The 18,736-nt window shown below is 48.6% G+C and overlaps 1 protein-coding gene across 1 annotated transcript in view; it reads right to left on the minus strand.

Moving 5' to 3' along the window:
• Positions 1 to 18,736, minus strand: part of ZNF804B (zinc finger protein 804B) — a 424,361-nt gene that overhangs the window by 14,716 nt on the left and 390,909 nt on the right. The window contains exon 3 of the mRNA XM_066585018.1: positions 4,900 to 5,030. Within this exon, the coding sequence (XP_066441115.1) occupies positions 4,900 to 5,030 (131 nt within the window). The remainder of the gene's footprint in view (positions 1 to 4,899; positions 5,031 to 18,736) is intronic.

Raw genomic sequence — 18,736 nt, forward strand, 5'->3', positions numbered from 1 at the left:
GCACCACCACCAGCATGCGCAGGCATATGATGGCCAAGCACCCAACAAGGTGGGACGAAGGCCGTTCACTGCCTCCGGTTTGCACCACAGCCTCTCCCCCTGTGCCCCAACCTGCCACTGAGATCCAACCCCCCTCTGAGGACACAGGCACTACCGTCTCCTGGCCTGCACCCACACCCTCACCTCCGCTGTCCTCAGCCCCATCCAGCAATGTCTCTCACCGCAGCGTCCAGACGTCGCTAGCGCCACTGTTTGAGCGCGAGCGCAAGTATGCCGCCACGCACCCGCACGCTAAAGCGCTAAACGTGCACATTGCCAAATTGATCAGCCTGGAGATGCTGCCGTATAGGCTTGTGGAAACGGAGGCTTTCAAAAGCATGATGGCGGCGGCGGCCCCGCGCTACTCGGTTCCCAGTCGCCACTACTTTTCCCGATGTGCCGTCCCAGCCCTGCACGACCACGTCTCCCGCAACATTGTACGCGCCCTCACCAACGCGGGTTACTGCCAAGGTCCACTTAACAACAGACACGTGGACAAGCACAGGCGGGCAGGGCCACTATATCTCCCTGACGGCACATTGGGTGAATTTAGTGCAGGCTGGGACAGAGTCAGAGCCTGGGACCACTCACGTCCTACCCACCCCCCGAATTGCGTGCCCCAGCTCGGTGGTGGTATCTGCGGCGGTGTATGCTTCCTCCACTAAACCACCCTCCTCCTCCTACGCAACCTCTGTCTCGCAATCAAGATGTGTCAGCAGCAGCACGTCGCCAGCAGTCGGTGTCGCGCGGCATGGCAGCACAGTGGTGGGCAAGCGTCAGCAGGCCGTGCTGAAACTACTCAGGAGAGAAGAGTCAGACGGCCCACGAACTGCTGCAGGGTCTGACAGAGCAGACCGACCGCTGGCTTGCGCCGCTGAGCCTCCAACCGGGCATGGTCGTGTGTGACAACGGCCGTAAGCTGGTGGCGGCTCTGCAGCTCGGCAGCCTCACGCACGTGCCATGCCTGGCCCATGTCTTTAATTTGGTGGTTCAGCGCTTTCTGAAAAGCTACCCCCACTTGTCATACCTGCTCGGAAAGGTGCGCCAGCTCTGCGCACTTTTCCGCAACTCCAAGACGGACGCTGCCACCCTGCGGACCCTGCAACATCGGTTTCATCTGCCAGTGCACCGATTGCTGTGCGACGTGCCCACACAGTGGAACTCTACGCTCCACATGTTGGCCAGGCTCTATGAGCAGCGTACAGCTATTGCGGAATACCAACTCCAACATGGGCGGCGTAGTGGGAGTCAGCCTCCTCAATTCTTTACAGAAGAGTGGGCCTGGTTGGCAGCCATCTGCCAGGTCCTTGGAAACTTTGAGGAGTCTACCCAGATGCTGAGCGGGGATGCTGCAATCATTAGCGTCACCATTCCTCTGCTATGCCTCTTGAGAAGTTCCCTGCAAAGCATAAAGGCAGACGCTTTGCAATCGGAAACGGAGGCGGGGGAAGACAGTATGTCGCTGGATAGTCAGAGCACCCTCATGTCTATATTTCAGCGCGTTGAGGAGGAGGGGGAGGAGCATGAGGAGGAGGGGGAAGAGACAGCTTGGCCCACTGCTGAGGGTACAGATGCTGCTTGCCTGTCATCCTTTCAGCGTGTATGGCCAGAGGAGGAGAAGGAGGAGGAGGAGGAGGGGGAGGAGCATGAGGAGGAGGGGGAAGAGACAGCTTGGCCCACTGCTGAGGGTACAGATGCTGCTTGCCTGTCATCCTTTCAGCGTGTATGGCCAGAGGAGGAGGAGGAGGAGGATCCTGAAAGTGATCTTCCGAGTGAGGACAGCCATGTGTTGCGTACAGGTACCCTGGCACACATGGCTGACTTCATGTTAGGATGCCTTTCTCGTGACCCTCGCGTTACACGCATTCTAGCCACTACGGATTACTGGGTGTACACAATGCTCGACCCACGGTATAAGGAGAGCCTTTCCATTCTCATTCCCGAAGAGGAAAGGGGTTTGAGAATGATGCTATACCACAGGGCGCTGGTGGACAAACTGATGGTAAACTTCCCATCCGACAGCGCTAGTGGCCGAAGGCGCATCTCCGAGGTAGCAGGGGAGGCGCAGAGATCAGGCAGCATGTACAGCGCAGGCAGGGGAACATTATCCAAGGCCTTTGCCAGCTTTATGGCTCCCCAGCAAGACTGTGTCACCGGTCCCCAGTCAAGGCTGAGTTGGCGGGAGCACTGTAAAAGGATGGTGAGGGAGTACGTAGCCGATCGCACGAACGTCCTCGGTGACGCCTCTGCCCCCTACAACTACTGGGTGTCAAAGCTGGACACGTGGCCTGAACTCATGCTGTATGCCCTGGAGGTGCTTGCTTGTCCTGCGGCTAGCGTCTTGTCAGAGAGTGTGTTTAGTGTGGCTGGGGGAATCATCACGGATAAGCGTACCCACCTATCAATCGACAGTGCCGACAGGCTTACACTCATCAAGATGAACAAAGCCTGGATTTCCCCAGACTTCTCTTCTCCACCAGCGGACAGCAGCGATACCTAAACAATACGTAGGCTGCACCCACGGAGGGAAGCATCATTCTCTATCACCATCCAAAACGGGGACCTTTTTGCTTCATCAATCTGTGTACAATATTCCTCCTCCTCCTCCTGCTCCTCCTCCTGAAACCTCACATAATCACGCCGAACAGTCAATTTTTCTTAGGGCCACAAGGCTCAGTCATATAATTTTTCTAAACAATTTTTATACGTTTCAATGATCATTAAAGCGTTGAAACTTTCACCTGAACCAATTTTTATTTTTACTGGGCTGCCTCCAGGCCTAGTTACCAATTAAGCCACATTAACCAAAGCGATTAATGGGTTTCCCCTGCCCTCTTGGTTGGGCATGGGCAATTTTTCTCAGGTACATTAGTACTGTTGGTACACCAATTTTTGGGGGCCCTCGCCTACAGTGTAATCCAATAAATTTTTAGCCCACCTGCATTACAGCTGACGTTATATCAGCTGTGTTGGGCACTGCAATGGGATATATTTATGTACCACCGGTGGGTTCCAGGGAGCCACCCATGCCGTTGGTCCACACGGAGTTGTAACTGCATGTGTCCACTTCTAAAGAACCCCAGTCTGACTGGGGCATGCAGTGTGGGCCGAAGCCCACCTGCATTAAGCACGACATTACCTCAGCTGTGATGGGCAATGCAATGGGATATATTTATGTACCGCCGGTGGCTTCCTGGCACCCACCCATGCTGTCGGTCCACACGGAGTTGTAACTGCATGTGTACACTTCTAAAGAACCCCAGTCTGACTGGGGCATGCAGTGTGGGCCGAAGCCCACCTGCATTAAACATGACATTATTACCTCAGCTGTGATGGGCAATGCAATGGGATATATTTATGTACCGCCGGTGGGTTCCAGGGAGCCACCCATGCTGTGGGTCCACAGGGAGTTGTAACTGCATCTGTCCACTTCTAAAGAACCCCAGTCTGACTGGGGCATGCAGTGTGGGCCGAAGCCCACCTGCATTAAAATGACATTATTACCTCAGCTGTGATGGGCAATGCAATGGGATATATTTATGTACCGCCGGTGGCTTCCTGGCACCCACCCATGCTGTGGGTCCACAGGGAGTTGTAACTGCATCTGTCCACTTCTAAAGAACCCCAGTCTGACTGGGGCATGCAGTGTGGGCCGAAGCCCACCTGCATTTAATCTGACGTTAGCTCTGCTGTCCAGGGCACTGCAATGGGATACATTTATGTACAGCCGGTGGGTTCCAGGGAGCCACCCATGCTGTGGGTGCACACGGAATTCCCATTGCGGAGTTGTACCTGCCTGTGACTATTTATAAAAAACCGCGGTCTGACTGGGGCATGCAGACACCTTGACAGAATGAATAGTGTGTGGCACATAGGTCCCCCATTGCTATGCCCACGTGTGCAGCTCCAGATGTAGGTGGCACAGGATTGGATTTCTCATTGCTTATGTACAGCATTGTGGACTATCGCCCCGCCCCTTTTAAAGAGGGTTGCTGCCTAGCCGTGCCAACCCTCTACAGTGTGTGCCTGCGGTTCCTCTGGCAGACGCACTTATAAATAGACATGAGGGTGGCGTGGCATGAGGGCAGCTGAAGGCTGGGCATGGACAGTTTGGTGTGCGCTGTGGACACTGGGTCGTGGGGGGGGGGGGTTGGTCAGCATGTAACCCAGGAGAAGTGGCAGCGGAGTGTCATGCAGGCAGTGATTGTGCTTTGTTGGAGGTAGTGTGGTGCTTAGCTAAGGTATGCATTGCTAATGAGGGCTTTTCAGAAGTAAAAATTGTTGGCAGGGGGGGGGGCCCACTCTTGCCGCTATTGTGGCTTAATAGTGGGACCTGGGAACTTGAGATGCAGCCCAACATGTAGCCCCTCGCCTGCCCTATCTGTTGCTGTGTCGTTCCCATCACTTTCTTGAATTGCCCAGATTTTCACAAATGAAAACCTTAGCGAGCATCGGCGATATACAAAAATGCTCGGGTCGCCCATTGACTTCAATGGGGTTCGTTATTCGAAACGAACCCTCGAGCATCGCGAAAAGTTCGTCTCGAGTAACGAGCACCCGAGCATTTTGGTGCTCGCTCATCTCTACTGTGGAGCATTTGTCATAAGATATATTTATAAGTTGGAGCTCTGATGAAAAAAAAATCTTATCTATTACTGTACTGTAATTTTGGTGCAGCTTCGATGAATGCAGCTTTAATTGCCGAGGATATATTGAGCTATATCATGTTATGTTACTTAGTTAGTACATGTGACATAACTTAATTATCCCAAAATGGAAAAAAAAATTGCAATCAGGATGTATTGTTTTATAACTTTTAGGCAGTGTCAGATTCAAAAGCCTCTTAATTTGAAATTTTACCAGTCTGGTTGCTTGCGCAGTTCCGCCAGCTGATGAAGACGCTTGAGCGCTTTCTCTTGCTTTTTTTCATCTTTCCAGGACTTTGAAGCCACATTTCGAGCAAATTCTCTTTGTTTTAGTTCTTTTAATCTCTGTAGGAAAAAAAAAAAAAATCACTTTTTTTTAGTATTAAGTTGTAACACATTATTTATTACCTTTCTCATACTGTAGAACGACATAAGTAGTGGCATTTCTCCTTCTGTAGTCCGGCAACTGATAATTTTGGCACACAACTGCAATATAACTGGGAATTTAAACATAATGGGGCATATTTATTATGTCTAGTATTCCAGATTATAGATTTAAAAGGGTCCATGGCCTTGTTAGACTTACTATAATTTATGCTAGAAACTGGCATAAATTATAGATGAAACCTACACTGGCTCGTAGGTGGCAAAGATTTTAGTCTGAGGCAATAAGATGTTGCCAGATGTGATAAATGTATTAAGAGGCTTCTGCTTCTTAGTACGTTTGTCACACATATGCCAGTGCAAATTTTGTTTAGACATACATATAAAATACCAGTCTAAGTAAATATGTTCCAGTGCGTGGGACCACATCTACCTATCTATCCCTCTTTTACTGATGTAGCAAATGTTAACTTAATATTCATCATGTTATAAAAACTTAAAAGCCATGGAAAACTTTGTGCATTAAACATCTATACACACATATTTTACCAAGTCCCTGTGAAAAAATGCATTTATCTGTTTTTTTTTGTTTTTTTTTGCATTGCGTGTTCCTTCTCATGCATTTAGAAAGCCTCATACTTGGTGTGCTGAGGGCCGGATGCACACACTGCTGACAGTGTGTGCACTCAGGATCTTCATCCCCCTCCTCCCCTGACTTCTCCTTTTTGGCTCCGCAAGAGGAGAGGAGAAGGGAGGAGACACTGCTGTGGGCACACACACTTCTGCCCGCTTGCAGCAGCGCTGAGAGGAGTGTCAGCATTGTGAAGACCAGGATAAGGTAAATATAGGGGGCTTAGGGGGAGCGCTAATACAATGGGGCTTCTGTGGGGGTCACTACTATTGCTGGGGATACCATGGGGGTCCCTATTATTGCTGGGGATCCCATGGGGTCAATAATATCGCTCGGGCTTCTGTGGGGTGTCACTATTATTGCTGGGGATACTGTGGAGGTCACTGTTATTGGTAGGGCTTCTATGGGGGGGTCACTATTATTGCTAGGGCTTCTGTGGAGGTCACTATTATTGCTGGGGATATGGTGAGGGTCACTACTATTGCTGGTGGTACTGTGGGGTGTGACTGTTATTGCTGGGGATATTGTTGGGGTCACTATCATTGATGGGGATACCATGGGGGCCACTATTATTGCTGAGGCTTCTGTGGAGGGGGTCAATATTATTGCTGGGGATACTGTGGGAATCAGTATTATTGCTGGGGTTTCTGTGGGGGGGGGGCTCACTATTATTGCTGGGGATACTGTGGGGATCATTATTATTGCTGGGGCTTCTGTTGGGGGGGTCCCTATTATTGCAGGGGATACTGTTGGGGTCACTATTATTGCTAGAGATACTATGGGGGTCACTATTATTGATGGGGCTTCTGTGGGGGTCACTACTATTAATGGGGATAGTGTAGGTGTGACTGTTATTGCTAAGGATACTGTTGGGGTCACTATTATTGCTGTGGATACTGTGGGGATCACTATTATTGCTGGGGCTTCTGTTGGGGGGGTCACTATTATTGCTGGGGCTTCTGTGGGGGGTCACTACTATTAATGGGGATAGTGTAGGTGTGACTGTTATTGCTAAGGATACTGTTGGGGTCACTATTATTGCTGGGGCTGGTATAGGAAAGCGCTAATAGTACTGGGGCCACTGTGGGAGTCACTATTATTGCTGGGGCTGGTATAGGGGACGCCATTACTACTGTGGCCACTCTACACTTGGCAGCATACTTCAAGCTGAGTTAAGGTGTGTTTACACATGGCGGAAATGCTGCGAAAGGTCCGCAGCGTAAGTTTCCACAGCTAAAAAAAACAGTCAGTTACGACGCTGCTGGTCAGGTGATGCTGCTCAGGGTAGGCCACTACAGGCCGCCGGGAAGCAGAATCCAGGTAGTGCTAACAGCAGGAAGGCTTCGGAAGAGGTGAGGGGGAGCACCCCATGGTATGAAATCAGCTGCGTATATACACCAATGGTACGTATTTTGACTGTTTTTTGGATGCAGAAATGCTACGGAATTAGCTCAGTCTTTTTTTGAACCGACCCTGTACTTTTTATAACAACGGAGGTAAAATTATATGTCATGATAAGCCCCTGGCCACACCCCTATGTCCCACCCCTGACTACACCCCTATGTCCCGCCCCTGACCACACCCCTATGCCCTGCCCCTGACTAAACCCCTATGTCCCGCTTTGACCCTGGGAAAATCTGGTCACCTTATTTAAAGTCATATGTTCCACAAAAAAAATTAAAATTGATGGTGAGTTATGCTGGTATATTTTGCAATAGTGTCACTAATAAGTCAATCATACAACCCTAAAACCCTATACTGCCACACTCTATAGGATAAGTATCCAGTATTATATGGTTGTCTTAGCTTCAATGCTGCAGGCTACACCTTCCACCATCACTTTTAGGCCTTAGTCACACGGGCGTTTTTTCACGCGATTTGCGGATCGCATGACGGATGCGCATCCGCAAATCGCGTGACCGGTGCACGCAAGTCGCCCGCAAATCGCCCGAAAATCTGCTCCTAGCCGCGTTTCATTAGAAACGGGCCGGAGCTGTCCAGCGCATTGCATTCAATGGAGACGGCAATAGAGCCGGCTCCATTTAAAGCAATGCGCTGCGGGCGAGCCCGGGATGAATTGTCGGGAAGGGCTTAAATATATAAGCCCTTCCCTGCAATTCATCCTAAAATGTGTAAAAATAAAAAATATATATATACTCACCTTCTCCAGGCAGCCGGAGCTCCGCGCGGCCGTCCTGCAGTGGGTGTGAAGGGGGTGTCAGTCAGACCTGCCCCCTGATTGGCTCAGCGCTGAGCCAATCAGAGGCATGTCTCACTCACACCCATTCATGAATTCATGAATGGATGTGAGTCAGACCTGCCCCTGATTGGCTCAGCGCTGAGAGGCAGCAGTCACTCACCCATTCATGAATTCATGAATGGATGTGAGTCAGACCTGCCCCTGATTGGCTCAGCGCTGAGAGGCAGCAGTCACTCACCCATTCATGAATTCATGAATGGGTGTGTGAGTGAAACCTGCCTCTGATTGGTCAGGGCTGTGACCAATCAGAGGCAGATCATTCAGCAGGCGGGGATTTTAAAGCCCCGCCGGCTGAATAGTGCCGAGAAGCAGTTCAGGAGAACTGACAGCGGCCACAGCTGGACTCCGGCTGCAGCGGAAAGGTGAGTATACAATTTTTTTTTATTTTAACACATTTTAGGATGAATTGCAGGGAAGGGCTTATATATTTAACCCCTTCCCGACAATTCACCCCGCGCACACCGGCAGCCCATTGCTTTCAATGGAGCTGCTGTATTGCCGGCCCCATTGAATTCAATGGGCAAACATCGTTCTTCGCTGTCACAGCTGTTACAGTTGTGGCAGAGAAGAATGATTTGTCTTCTATATGTTCTCAATGGGGTCGGCGCTGCTGTCGCCGGCCCCATTGAGCGCATATACAGAAGAGAACAGGAATCGCAGATCGCAGATAGGTGCGATCTGCGATTTCTGTTCTATAATTTATAGGACGAGCGCATAAAAAGCGCTCAAGTGTCCGATACCATTGCAAAGCAATGGTTTTATAAAATCGCCGGACGCATGCGCATGCGCAAATCGCGGCTAAAAACGCCCGTCTGACTAAGGCCTTACGGTATGTTCACATGGTGTATTTCAGTGCAGATTTTGGCATGCATTCCTCACCAAAATATGCTTACAATACGTGCCCCATTGATGTCATTGGAAACCGTCTGTCTTCACGACTTGTTTTTTCCCGATGTGTATTTAAAATTCAAATATGCATTGCAGAAAATAAGGAAGTGACAAGTTGTTTTGACTTTGCAATCAACGGGACTTCAAAATATGCATCCAAATGTGCGTCGACAGGCTTGGAGGTGTATGTTGCCAATTATCCACGCCTAACGGCTCCTACAGACGAGCATTTTTTAGCACACTTTCACGCACTTGAAGTCACTTGCGCAAATCGCAGACAATAGAACCCATTAATTCCAATGGGTTCCCTCACATTCTGTGTTGTTGCGCTATATTTTTGCGCCTGCGAATATATATGCAACATGCTCTATATTTGTGCACATTTACGCACACAAGGCAACCTAGGAGTTTATGGGATTGCACACGCCGTTCACATGAAATCACGCATGGAACTGCGCATTTTTTTTTTGTGATAGCTGCTTAAATTACGGCTTAAGTGTGTCCCATGCAAATGTCAACAGGCCCAGGAGCACAAATAAGTACAGTAGAATGCACTGATACATGTGTAAAAGCACGTGACAGAGGTCCTTTCACAGCGCTATCACGTCACGCTCGCACAAGTGTATATAAGTGTATATAAGCCTACGCTTGTCAGCAGGAGCCCTAAAAACCGGAAGTTCGCAGGGGCATATTTTGACATGTTTTTTTCCTGCCCTGTCAATTACGCCATGTGAACTTACCCTGACGCTGCCTTCACACAGGCAGTAAGGCCGCGGTCAGACAAGTGGTTTTTTTGCGCATGAATAGCCGTGCAGAAAAAAAACGTACATCACGTATAGAAAAATCACATGAATGCCGTTTTTAAAACGCGCCTATACATGCATGAAAAAAACACTCATATTCAGGTATATATGCTCGCGAGAGCATTTCATGATTGTGATGTGAATGGAACGCTATCACATACTTTTTTGACTGCTGGGCCCGTTCACATCGGCACGGGATACACCCACACTGTTATTGTACCAGCTGAGCAGCCTAATTAGTCCCCAGTTTTATCAATTAACACAGCGAATTTGCGCACCCCCGTAGACTCTTATGGTGCGTTGGGTGCACAGATGTGCACGAAAATAGAGCATATCGGTTGCTTTTTTACCTGACGGAAATCCAGGCACAATAACGCCGTACCAGAGCCCTGGAGTTTGAAAAAACCTGCGGGAGATCGATGCCGCCTGATCTTTCCTGCATGTAGTATTAACTACCGTGTTTCCCTGAAAATAAGTCCCCCCCCCCCCCGATTTTAGGGGGAGGCTTGAAATATAAGCCCTCCCCTGAAAATAAGTCCTAGCAAAACTACATGAAAAAAAACAGCAATACTCACTTAGCCTGCCAATGGGAGCCGCCTGCATGGAAGCCGCACTAATATGGAGCATGTTACAATTTGTTTTTTGCATGCGGAATCCAGAAAACAAATCGGCATGTGTAATTTGAACTGCGGACGCCTATGCTTCTCTATGGGGGGCTTGAACTGCGGATCTTCCGCGAGGATTCTGCAAATCAAATTTGCCCATGGAGATGAGGCCTTAATCAATTAATTAACATTGAAGAAGTTTGGGCATTAAATACATGATAATACAACACGATTGACATCCATAAAAATGTGTATAAAAGATAATAAAATAGGAGATGACAGGTATTTGTAGCATGCATTCATGAGGCTTTAATTACTGACACGGGTTCTATTCATTATTACTAACGAGCAGCTGGTGGCATTTGTGGTAATTCCTATGTTGCCGGCTAGGTGGCCCCTGCTAGTGCTGCTCGCTTCTCATGCAGCCGAAGTGCCACACCATGAAGACTTTGATGCAGCATTATGCAATTTTCATTGTATATTCAGACGAACAAATTACCCAAATTGTTGCCATTTCAGGCCACTCGTGATCTGGGAGGCGATAAGGGGAAATCCAGCCTGCGAAGCTAATTTTGGAGATGTTGTTGTGACCCATGGAAACTGCTTGGTGTTGGGTTTTTTTGTGTCTGATTAAAGATTAAGGAGTGAAGATGCTTCTAAGACGCTGTCAGGAGTCATTTCATCACATAGGCGAGTTTACTGAAGGTTTTGTCACCGGGCTATGTACAGCTGGTTGGTTTTTATGCAGTAATGCAGCAGAACCTCAATGGGAAGCCACAACCGTGGGTTGAATTTGGGTTATCAGCAGAACGAAATGAGCATCGTCATAGTGAGAGAATGTCACAATGCATCCAACGTCATGAAGGAGCAGCTCCAGATTCCACAGCTGGAGATATTTTATGATTATACAGACAGATTTGGATGCTCCAATGTCAATGATCTCTGTTTCATGTAGATTGGCTGTGGCAGGTTTGTAGTCAAGCCATTTGTTGTGAAGACTGCCTCCCAGACCGCAGCATCATTGTGGGCACTTACAGTGGCATGGAGAATGGCACAGTAAGGTATTCAGCGACAAAGCAAGATTCTGTCTCCGAAATGATGATCGCATATCGAGGGTCTTGAGGCGATGTGGCAATCAGGCTGATCCTTTTGACATTTTGGAGCACCACACCATGGAGTCATGGTTTGAGCTGCCATCAACATCAATAGCCAGTCACCTCTACTATGCACTGGGGCACATTCATGGCACATTGTTAGGCTGATGAGGTGCTGCAGCCGGTCACATTACCATATCTTGGGGGCAGAGGCGTAACTTGAAGCTCCTGGGCCCCAATGCAAAACCTGGAACGGGGCCCCCAACTATAATGCTTTATTCATAGTAAAGGGCTTCCTATATGGAGAAGAGAGGCCTTATGGGCCCCCTAAGGCTCCTGGGCCCGGGTGCAACCGCATCCCCTGCATCCTCTATAGTTACGCTCCTGCTTGGGGGTATAACAAATGCCATTTTTGCAGCAGGATATTAAGGCCACACATACTGAACATCAGCTGGCATGCTTTTCAAGGTGTAACAAGGGGCATCCTTTACATCTAAAGAAAAGAAGGTTTCTACACCAACATAGAAGGGGGTTCTTTACTGTAAGAGCAGTGAGACTATGGAACTCTCTGCCTGAGGATGTGGTGATGGCAAATTTGCTAAGAGTTCAAGAGGGGCCTGGATGTCTTTCTCGAGCGGTCCAATATTATATGTTATAATCATTCATTACTGCAGAAGAGTTGTTGATCTGGGGATTATTCCAATTGTCAGATTGGAGTCAGGAAGGAATGCTTCCTCTTAAAAGGCGAAAATTGGCTTCTACCTCATTGGGGTATTTTTTTGCCTTCCTCTGGATCAACATTAGGGGGTAATAGGCTGAACTGGATAACATATGTCTTTTTACGGCCTTACAAACTATGTTACTATTTCTTGGCCACTGTGATCCCCAGAAATCTCTCCAATCAAGAATCCATGGAACACAATTGTGCAATATTCTCTCACAACCTCATAATGAGATGAACTGCGGATTATGGTCAATATCACATGGCGAACACTCCACCAGTACAATACATAAGTGCACACTGAATAGATGTCCCGTTAACAGCTGTATTACTCAACATGGTGGCCCTGCTGCTTACTGATCATCCGGTTTATTAGGCCACAATTGCTCTATTGACCATAACTTAATTTTCTATCTAGGCTTTTTTTGCCTTCCTCTGGATCAACATTGGGGGGTAATAGGCTGAACTAGATGGACATATGTCTTTTTTCGGCCTTACATACTATGTTACTTTGTTATGTTGAGTTCTGTCTCATTTTTAGCATTTCTTCATGAGGTGGCATTTTCTCTGTAAGGCAATGACGCAGTATACTATAGTGAGCTTGCTTGGAGAAAATGATGGAGGAGATACAAAACTTCTTCCTGAGCCCATAACACTGGCTAAACCTCAGTGTTAGGGCTCCCACCCACTGGCGTTTTTTTCTCCACTGCGCTGCGAGAGTAAAAGTAAAGTCTCGCAGTGCAGTGCAAGAAAAAAAATGGCATCACGTCGGGATATCGCCAGTCTTTTCAATGGGACCAGCAGCAGCAGCGCTAGCCCCATTGAAAAGAGATGGAGAATGCAGGGGACTTCTGCCACAGCTGTGACAGCTGTCACAGCTGTGGCAGAAGTCCGCGGCATTCTATCCCATTGGTTTCTGCCAAGCCCCGCAGTATGATTATCGGGGAAGGGCTTGAAATATAAGCCCTGCCCCGATAATCAGCAATAAGTGTAAAAAAAAAAAAATTACTCACCTCTCCGGCGCTGAGACGCGTCCTCCGGCTGGCTCCCCTGCACTGCTATTAAGTTCTTTCAGCAGCCGGGGATTTAAAAATCCCCGCCTCCTGAAAGGGCTGTGCTGATTGGCTGAGGGCTCAGCCAATAGCAGCTACTGCTTAGCTATTGGCTGAGCGCTCAGCCAATGACACATAGCCCTTAGCTATTCATTCATGATGAATATATAAGATATTGCTATTCATGAATGAAAAGCTAAGGGCTATGTGTCATTGGCTGAGCGCTCAGCCAATAGCTAAGCACTAGCTGCTATTGGCTGAGCCCTCAGCCAATCAGCACAACCCTTTCAGGAGTCAGGGATTTTTAAATCCTTGCCTGCTGAAAGAGCTTAACAGCAGTGCAGGGGAGCCAGCCGGAGGACGCGTCTGAGCGCCGGAGAGGTGAGTAAATTTTTTTTTTACCACTAATTGATGATTATCGGGGAAGGGCTTATATTTCAAGCCCTTCCCTGATAATCATACAGCGGGGCTTAGCACAAAGCAGTGCTTTCAATGGGATCGACAGCAGTGCTGATCCCATTGAAAGCAATGGGATAGAATGCCGCGGACTTCTGTAACAGCTGTGCAGTCCCTGCGGGGATGAAGGAAACTCCTGCCACAGCTGTGACAGCTGTGGCAGAAGTCCGCGGCATTCTCCCTATGTTTTCAATGGGGCTAGCGCTGCTGCCGCTGGCCCCATTGAAAGCACTAGCGATATGCCGGTTCTATACCGGCGTCTTTCTTGCGCTGCGAGGCGAGAGTTTTCTCGTGCTCTCGCATCGCCAGAAAGAAAATATCGCCAGTGAGCGTCCACCCTTAGGCCCTATTCACACGACCATATATACAGCTGTGTCCGAAAATCAGGCAAAAATCTCGACCCTCCTAAGCATTGGACTCTAATGTATTCATTCAGATTAACGATTTTTGGACTCGCAAAAAAAAATCACGCTAGCAAAAATAGCACATTGGTGATCGCTTTCGGTCACCAATTTTATACACTGCGTCCAAAGATAGGTCTTGCCTTATCTTTGGCTGAGATATGCTTGAAGCTCCCATAGACTCCAATTGGAGCTTAAAAAAAAAAAGGGAGGAAGAGGGAGTTTCACTGCGTCCAACTCTGAGAAATGAAGACAGCTAGCTCTGTGTAAGCATTAGCAGTCATTCCGAGGATTTCTGCCGACCGAGGGATTTCCACGCAGCAGCATATTTTTTTGCCGATACGCCGCAGCCGTCCATGTGAATAGACAAGAAAATGGTATTCAAGATCGGGACTTGATCGCAGCTATTTTTCATTCATGTGGATTTTCGCCACAATCAGCCTAGCGCAGCAACGCCTATGGTCATGTGAAAGAGGCCTTAAGAGTATGTTTTCTTTAAATTTGGCAGCACTTTAGAGTTAATCATAGCTGATTTTAATTGCAGATCTGTTAACCCCTTTAGTAACCACCAATATGCCTTTTTACAGCAGTCACTAATGAGCTTTAACCCTTTGCAATCCAATTTTGGATTCAGGGTTTCCTAGGGGGCTCCCTCTTTCTGCCATTACACAATGGCACCATCTGCTGGCTAGAGCCAGTACTGCGGTATGTGACATGCTGGAGAGGCCCCCGATAACAGAATGGCCAGTAATCTACAGTAACATTGGAGCTGTACAGTCTTCAATCAGAATGTCTTTAGACGTCAGACAGTGGATTGGAAAGGGTTAAACCTTAGCTGTGTACTGCAGCCAGGCTCCTGCTCTAACAGCCAGGATAGGAAAAACCTCAGATCCTGGCCAATTACCCCTTACATGCCACAATCAATAGCAACTACAGCATGTCAGCCAGTGTTTAAAGGGGTTGTCCCGCGGCAGCAAGTGGGTCTATACACTTCTGTATGGCCATATTAATGCACTTTGTAATGTACATTGTGCATTAATTATGAGCCATACAGAAGTTATTCACTTACCTGCTCCGTTGCTGGCGTCCTCGTCTCCATGGTGCCGACTAATTTTCGGCCTCCGATGGCCAAATTAGCCGCGCTTGCGCAGTCCGGGTCTTCTGCTTTCTTCAATGGAGCCTCTCGTGCAGGATGCCGGCTCTGTGTAGCTCCGCCGCGTCACGTGCCGATTCCAGCCAATCAGGAGGCTGGAATCGGCAATGGACCGCACAGAAGAGCTGCGGTCCACGGAGGAAGAAGATCCCGGCGGCCATCTTCACCGGTAAGTATAGAAGTCACCGGAGCGCGGGGATTCAGGTAAGCGCTGTGCTGTTTTTTTTTTTAAGTCCCTGCATCGGGGTTGTCTCGCGCCGAACGAGGGGGGGGGGGGTTGAAAAAAAAAAAAACCTGTTTCGGCGCGGGACAACCCCTTTAAGTTCTCAAGGCAAACCCAACAGGTCATGTTTTCAGGATGTCCTATAGTAAAAACACCTGGCAGTGTTTGAAGCATTAACAATAATTACATCACCTGTGCAATACTAAGGAAATCCAGAAAATATGACCTGTTGGGGTGCCTCACGGACTGGAGTTGGGAAACACTGATGTCACTACGGAGGGGGCTCTTTCTGTCACTAATCAGTACTCCATAGTACGATTGCAAGGTACCAATGAGTTCCTATGACAGTCAGAAGCCTGATAAAGACCCTCTTGTCTGCTTTGTAATTCGCTTCCCACAAAGGCCAATAGGCTATTGTCATAGACTTAGTAGAATGCACTACATAAGTAATGCAGTTTACAAACCTGATCAAACAGTCACAACTTCAAGTCCCCTTCAAGGTTTAAAAAAAGGCATCAAATGAAAGTTTAATTTAAAAAAAAATCCAGTTAAAAAAAAATATATTCATTTTTTCTCACAATAAAAAACATTTTTTAATACGGATGAAATACAAAAAGAAAAAAAAACATATATTAGGTATTACCACATTTGTAATGACCCAAACAATGAAAATATTTTCTAATTTATCTCCCATAGTGAACACCATAAAAATAATTTTAAAAATCAGTGTTAGGCCTTAGTCAGACGGGCGATTTTTCGCGCGATTTGCGCATGCGCATGCGTCCGGCGATTTTATAAAACCATTGCTTTGCAATGGTATCAGACACATGAGCGCTTTTTATGCGCTCGTCCGATAAATTATAGAACAAAAAAATCGCAGATCGCACCTATCTGCGATCTGCGATTTCTGTTCTCTTCTCTATATGCGCTCAATGGGGCCGGCGGCAGCAGCGCCGACCCCATTGAGAACATATAGAAGACAAATCATTCTTCTCTGCCACAGCTGTAACAGCTGTGGAAGAGAAGAACGATGTTTGCCCATTGAATTCAATGGAGCCGGCAATACAGCACGTTCCACTGAAAGCAATGGGCTGCCGGCGTGCGCGGGGTGAATTGTCGGGAAGGGGTTAAATATATAAACCCTTCCCTGCAATTCATTCTAAAATGTGTTAAAATAAAAAAAAATTGTATACTCACCTTTCCGCTGCAGCCGGAGTCCAGCCGCGGCCGCTGTCAGTTCTCCTGAACTGCTTCTTGCCACTATTCAGCCGGCGGGGCTTTAAAATCCCTGCCTGCTGAATGATCTGCCTCTGCTTGGTCACAGCCCTGACCAATCAGAGGCTGAAAACACTCACACACCCATTCATGAATTCATGAATGGGTGAGTGACTGCTGCCTCTCAGCGCTGAGCCAATCAGGGGCAGGTCTGACTCACATCCATTCATGAATTCATGAATGGGTGTGAGTGAGGCATACCTCTGATTGGCTCAGCGCTGAGCCACTGCAGGACGGCCACGCGGAGCTCCGGCTGCCGCGAGAAGGTGAGTATACAATTTTCTTTTATTTTAACACATTTTAGGATGGATTGCAGGGAAGGGCTTATATATTTAACCCCTTCCCGACAATTCATCCCGGGCTCGCCCGCAGCGCATTGCTTTCAATGGAGACGGCTGTATTGCCGTCTCCATTGAATGCAATGCGCTGGACAGCTCCGGCCCGTTTCTAATGAAACGCGGCTAGGAGCAGATTTTCGGGCGATTTGCGGGCGACTTGCGCGCACCGGTCACGCGATTTGCGGATGCGCATCCGTCATGCGATCCGCAAATCGCACGAAAAATCGCCCGTCTGACTAAGGCCTTACACTGTATCTCATACAATGGTGTAGGAGATACATGCAACAGAAAATGGAAGTTATAAATGGTATTAAGAAACAAATAAGAACTGTGTAATTGAGTTTCTTGTCATAATACCAGCAATGATCTATGGAATGTACTTGTATAACGAATTCATTAGGTGATCAATAAAATGAAGTTCAAAATTTTTTTTAGAATTGCTATTTTTCTTTTGTTCATCACTCAAAAATTAAATAAAAAGTAATTCAAAAGTTGCATGTACTTCAAAATGGTACCAATGAGAACTACAACTGCTGCAAAAAACAAGCCCTCAAGTATAGCTGCACTGCCAAAAAAAATTAAAAAAAATATATGATTATGCAGATTGTTTTTCTTTAAAAATGTGTTTTTATTCTACTAAACCAGTAAGAAAATAATAAAATCTATACAAAACTTTGGCTCACCCCCCCCCCCCCCAAAAAAAAAACAAGCCCCCATACAGCTAGGTCAATGAGTTACGGCTCTTGCAATTCGAAAATGAAAATCACCTGGTCCTTAAAGGAGATGTCTCGAGGAAGCAGTGATTTTTTTTTTTGCCCAGTCCCCCTAATTAAACATACATTACTAATTACCCCTGTAAATTACTTTTCTAGCTGGTTCGTACTTACCGTTCCAGCGTTTCAGTAACTTATAAAAGTTTCCCCAAGATGGCCGCCGGCTCTTTCCCCGTCGCTCGCTGCAGCCCGACGGGCGCGCTCCCGAGACGCTGCCAGCTGTGTCTCCATGGCAACCGGACGCCCCGCAGCCGCCGACCAGACGCCTCGCAGCCGCCGACCAGACGCCTCGCAGCCGCCAACCAGACGCCCCGCACCGCCAGGCAGCAGGTAACCGGCGCTAGCCCCCGGCTCCCCAGCGCTACGCTCCCGGCTCCCCAGCGCTACGCTCCCGGCTCCCCAGCGCTAGACCCTCAGCCCAGGTGAAGGCCCCGGAGCCCAGCGCTGGGCTCCGGGGCCTTCACCTGTCAGTGAACATCACCCCCGGCCTAGCGGCAGCCCCCCCCGGCCTAGCGGCAGCCCCCCCATCGCAGCGGCAGCCCCCCCCGGCCTAGCGACAGCCCCCCCCATCGCAGCGGCAGCCCCCCCCCCGGCCTAGCGACAGCCCCCCCCCATCGCAGCGGCAGCCCCCCCCCGGCCTAGCGACAGCCCCCCCCCGGCCCATCACTTACCTGGACAGCTGGACGGCAGGACAGCTGGACGGCTTCTCCGGCAGCTCGGCAGCTCTGCACCTTCCTCTAACAGAGGAAGGTACAGAATGGCCGCTCCAGCGCGCTCCCGAGCAGTGACAGCTCATCTGCGCATGCGCAGAAGAGCTGTAGCGGGGAGCACACTGAAGCGGCTCGTGCTGAATGGAGAAGACCGGACTGCGCAAGCGCGTCTAAAAAAGCAAGCTGCCGGCGAATTTAGACGGAACCATGGAGACGAGGACGCTAGCAACGGAGCAGGTAAGTGGAATAACTTCTGTATGGCTCATATTTAATGCACGATGTAT

Source organism: Eleutherodactylus coqui, chromosome 12 (genome assembly GCF_035609145.1).
Source record: "Eleutherodactylus coqui strain aEleCoq1 chromosome 12, aEleCoq1.hap1, whole genome shotgun sequence".
Lineage (NCBI taxonomy): Eukaryota > Metazoa > Chordata > Amphibia > Anura > Eleutherodactylidae > Eleutherodactylus > Eleutherodactylus coqui.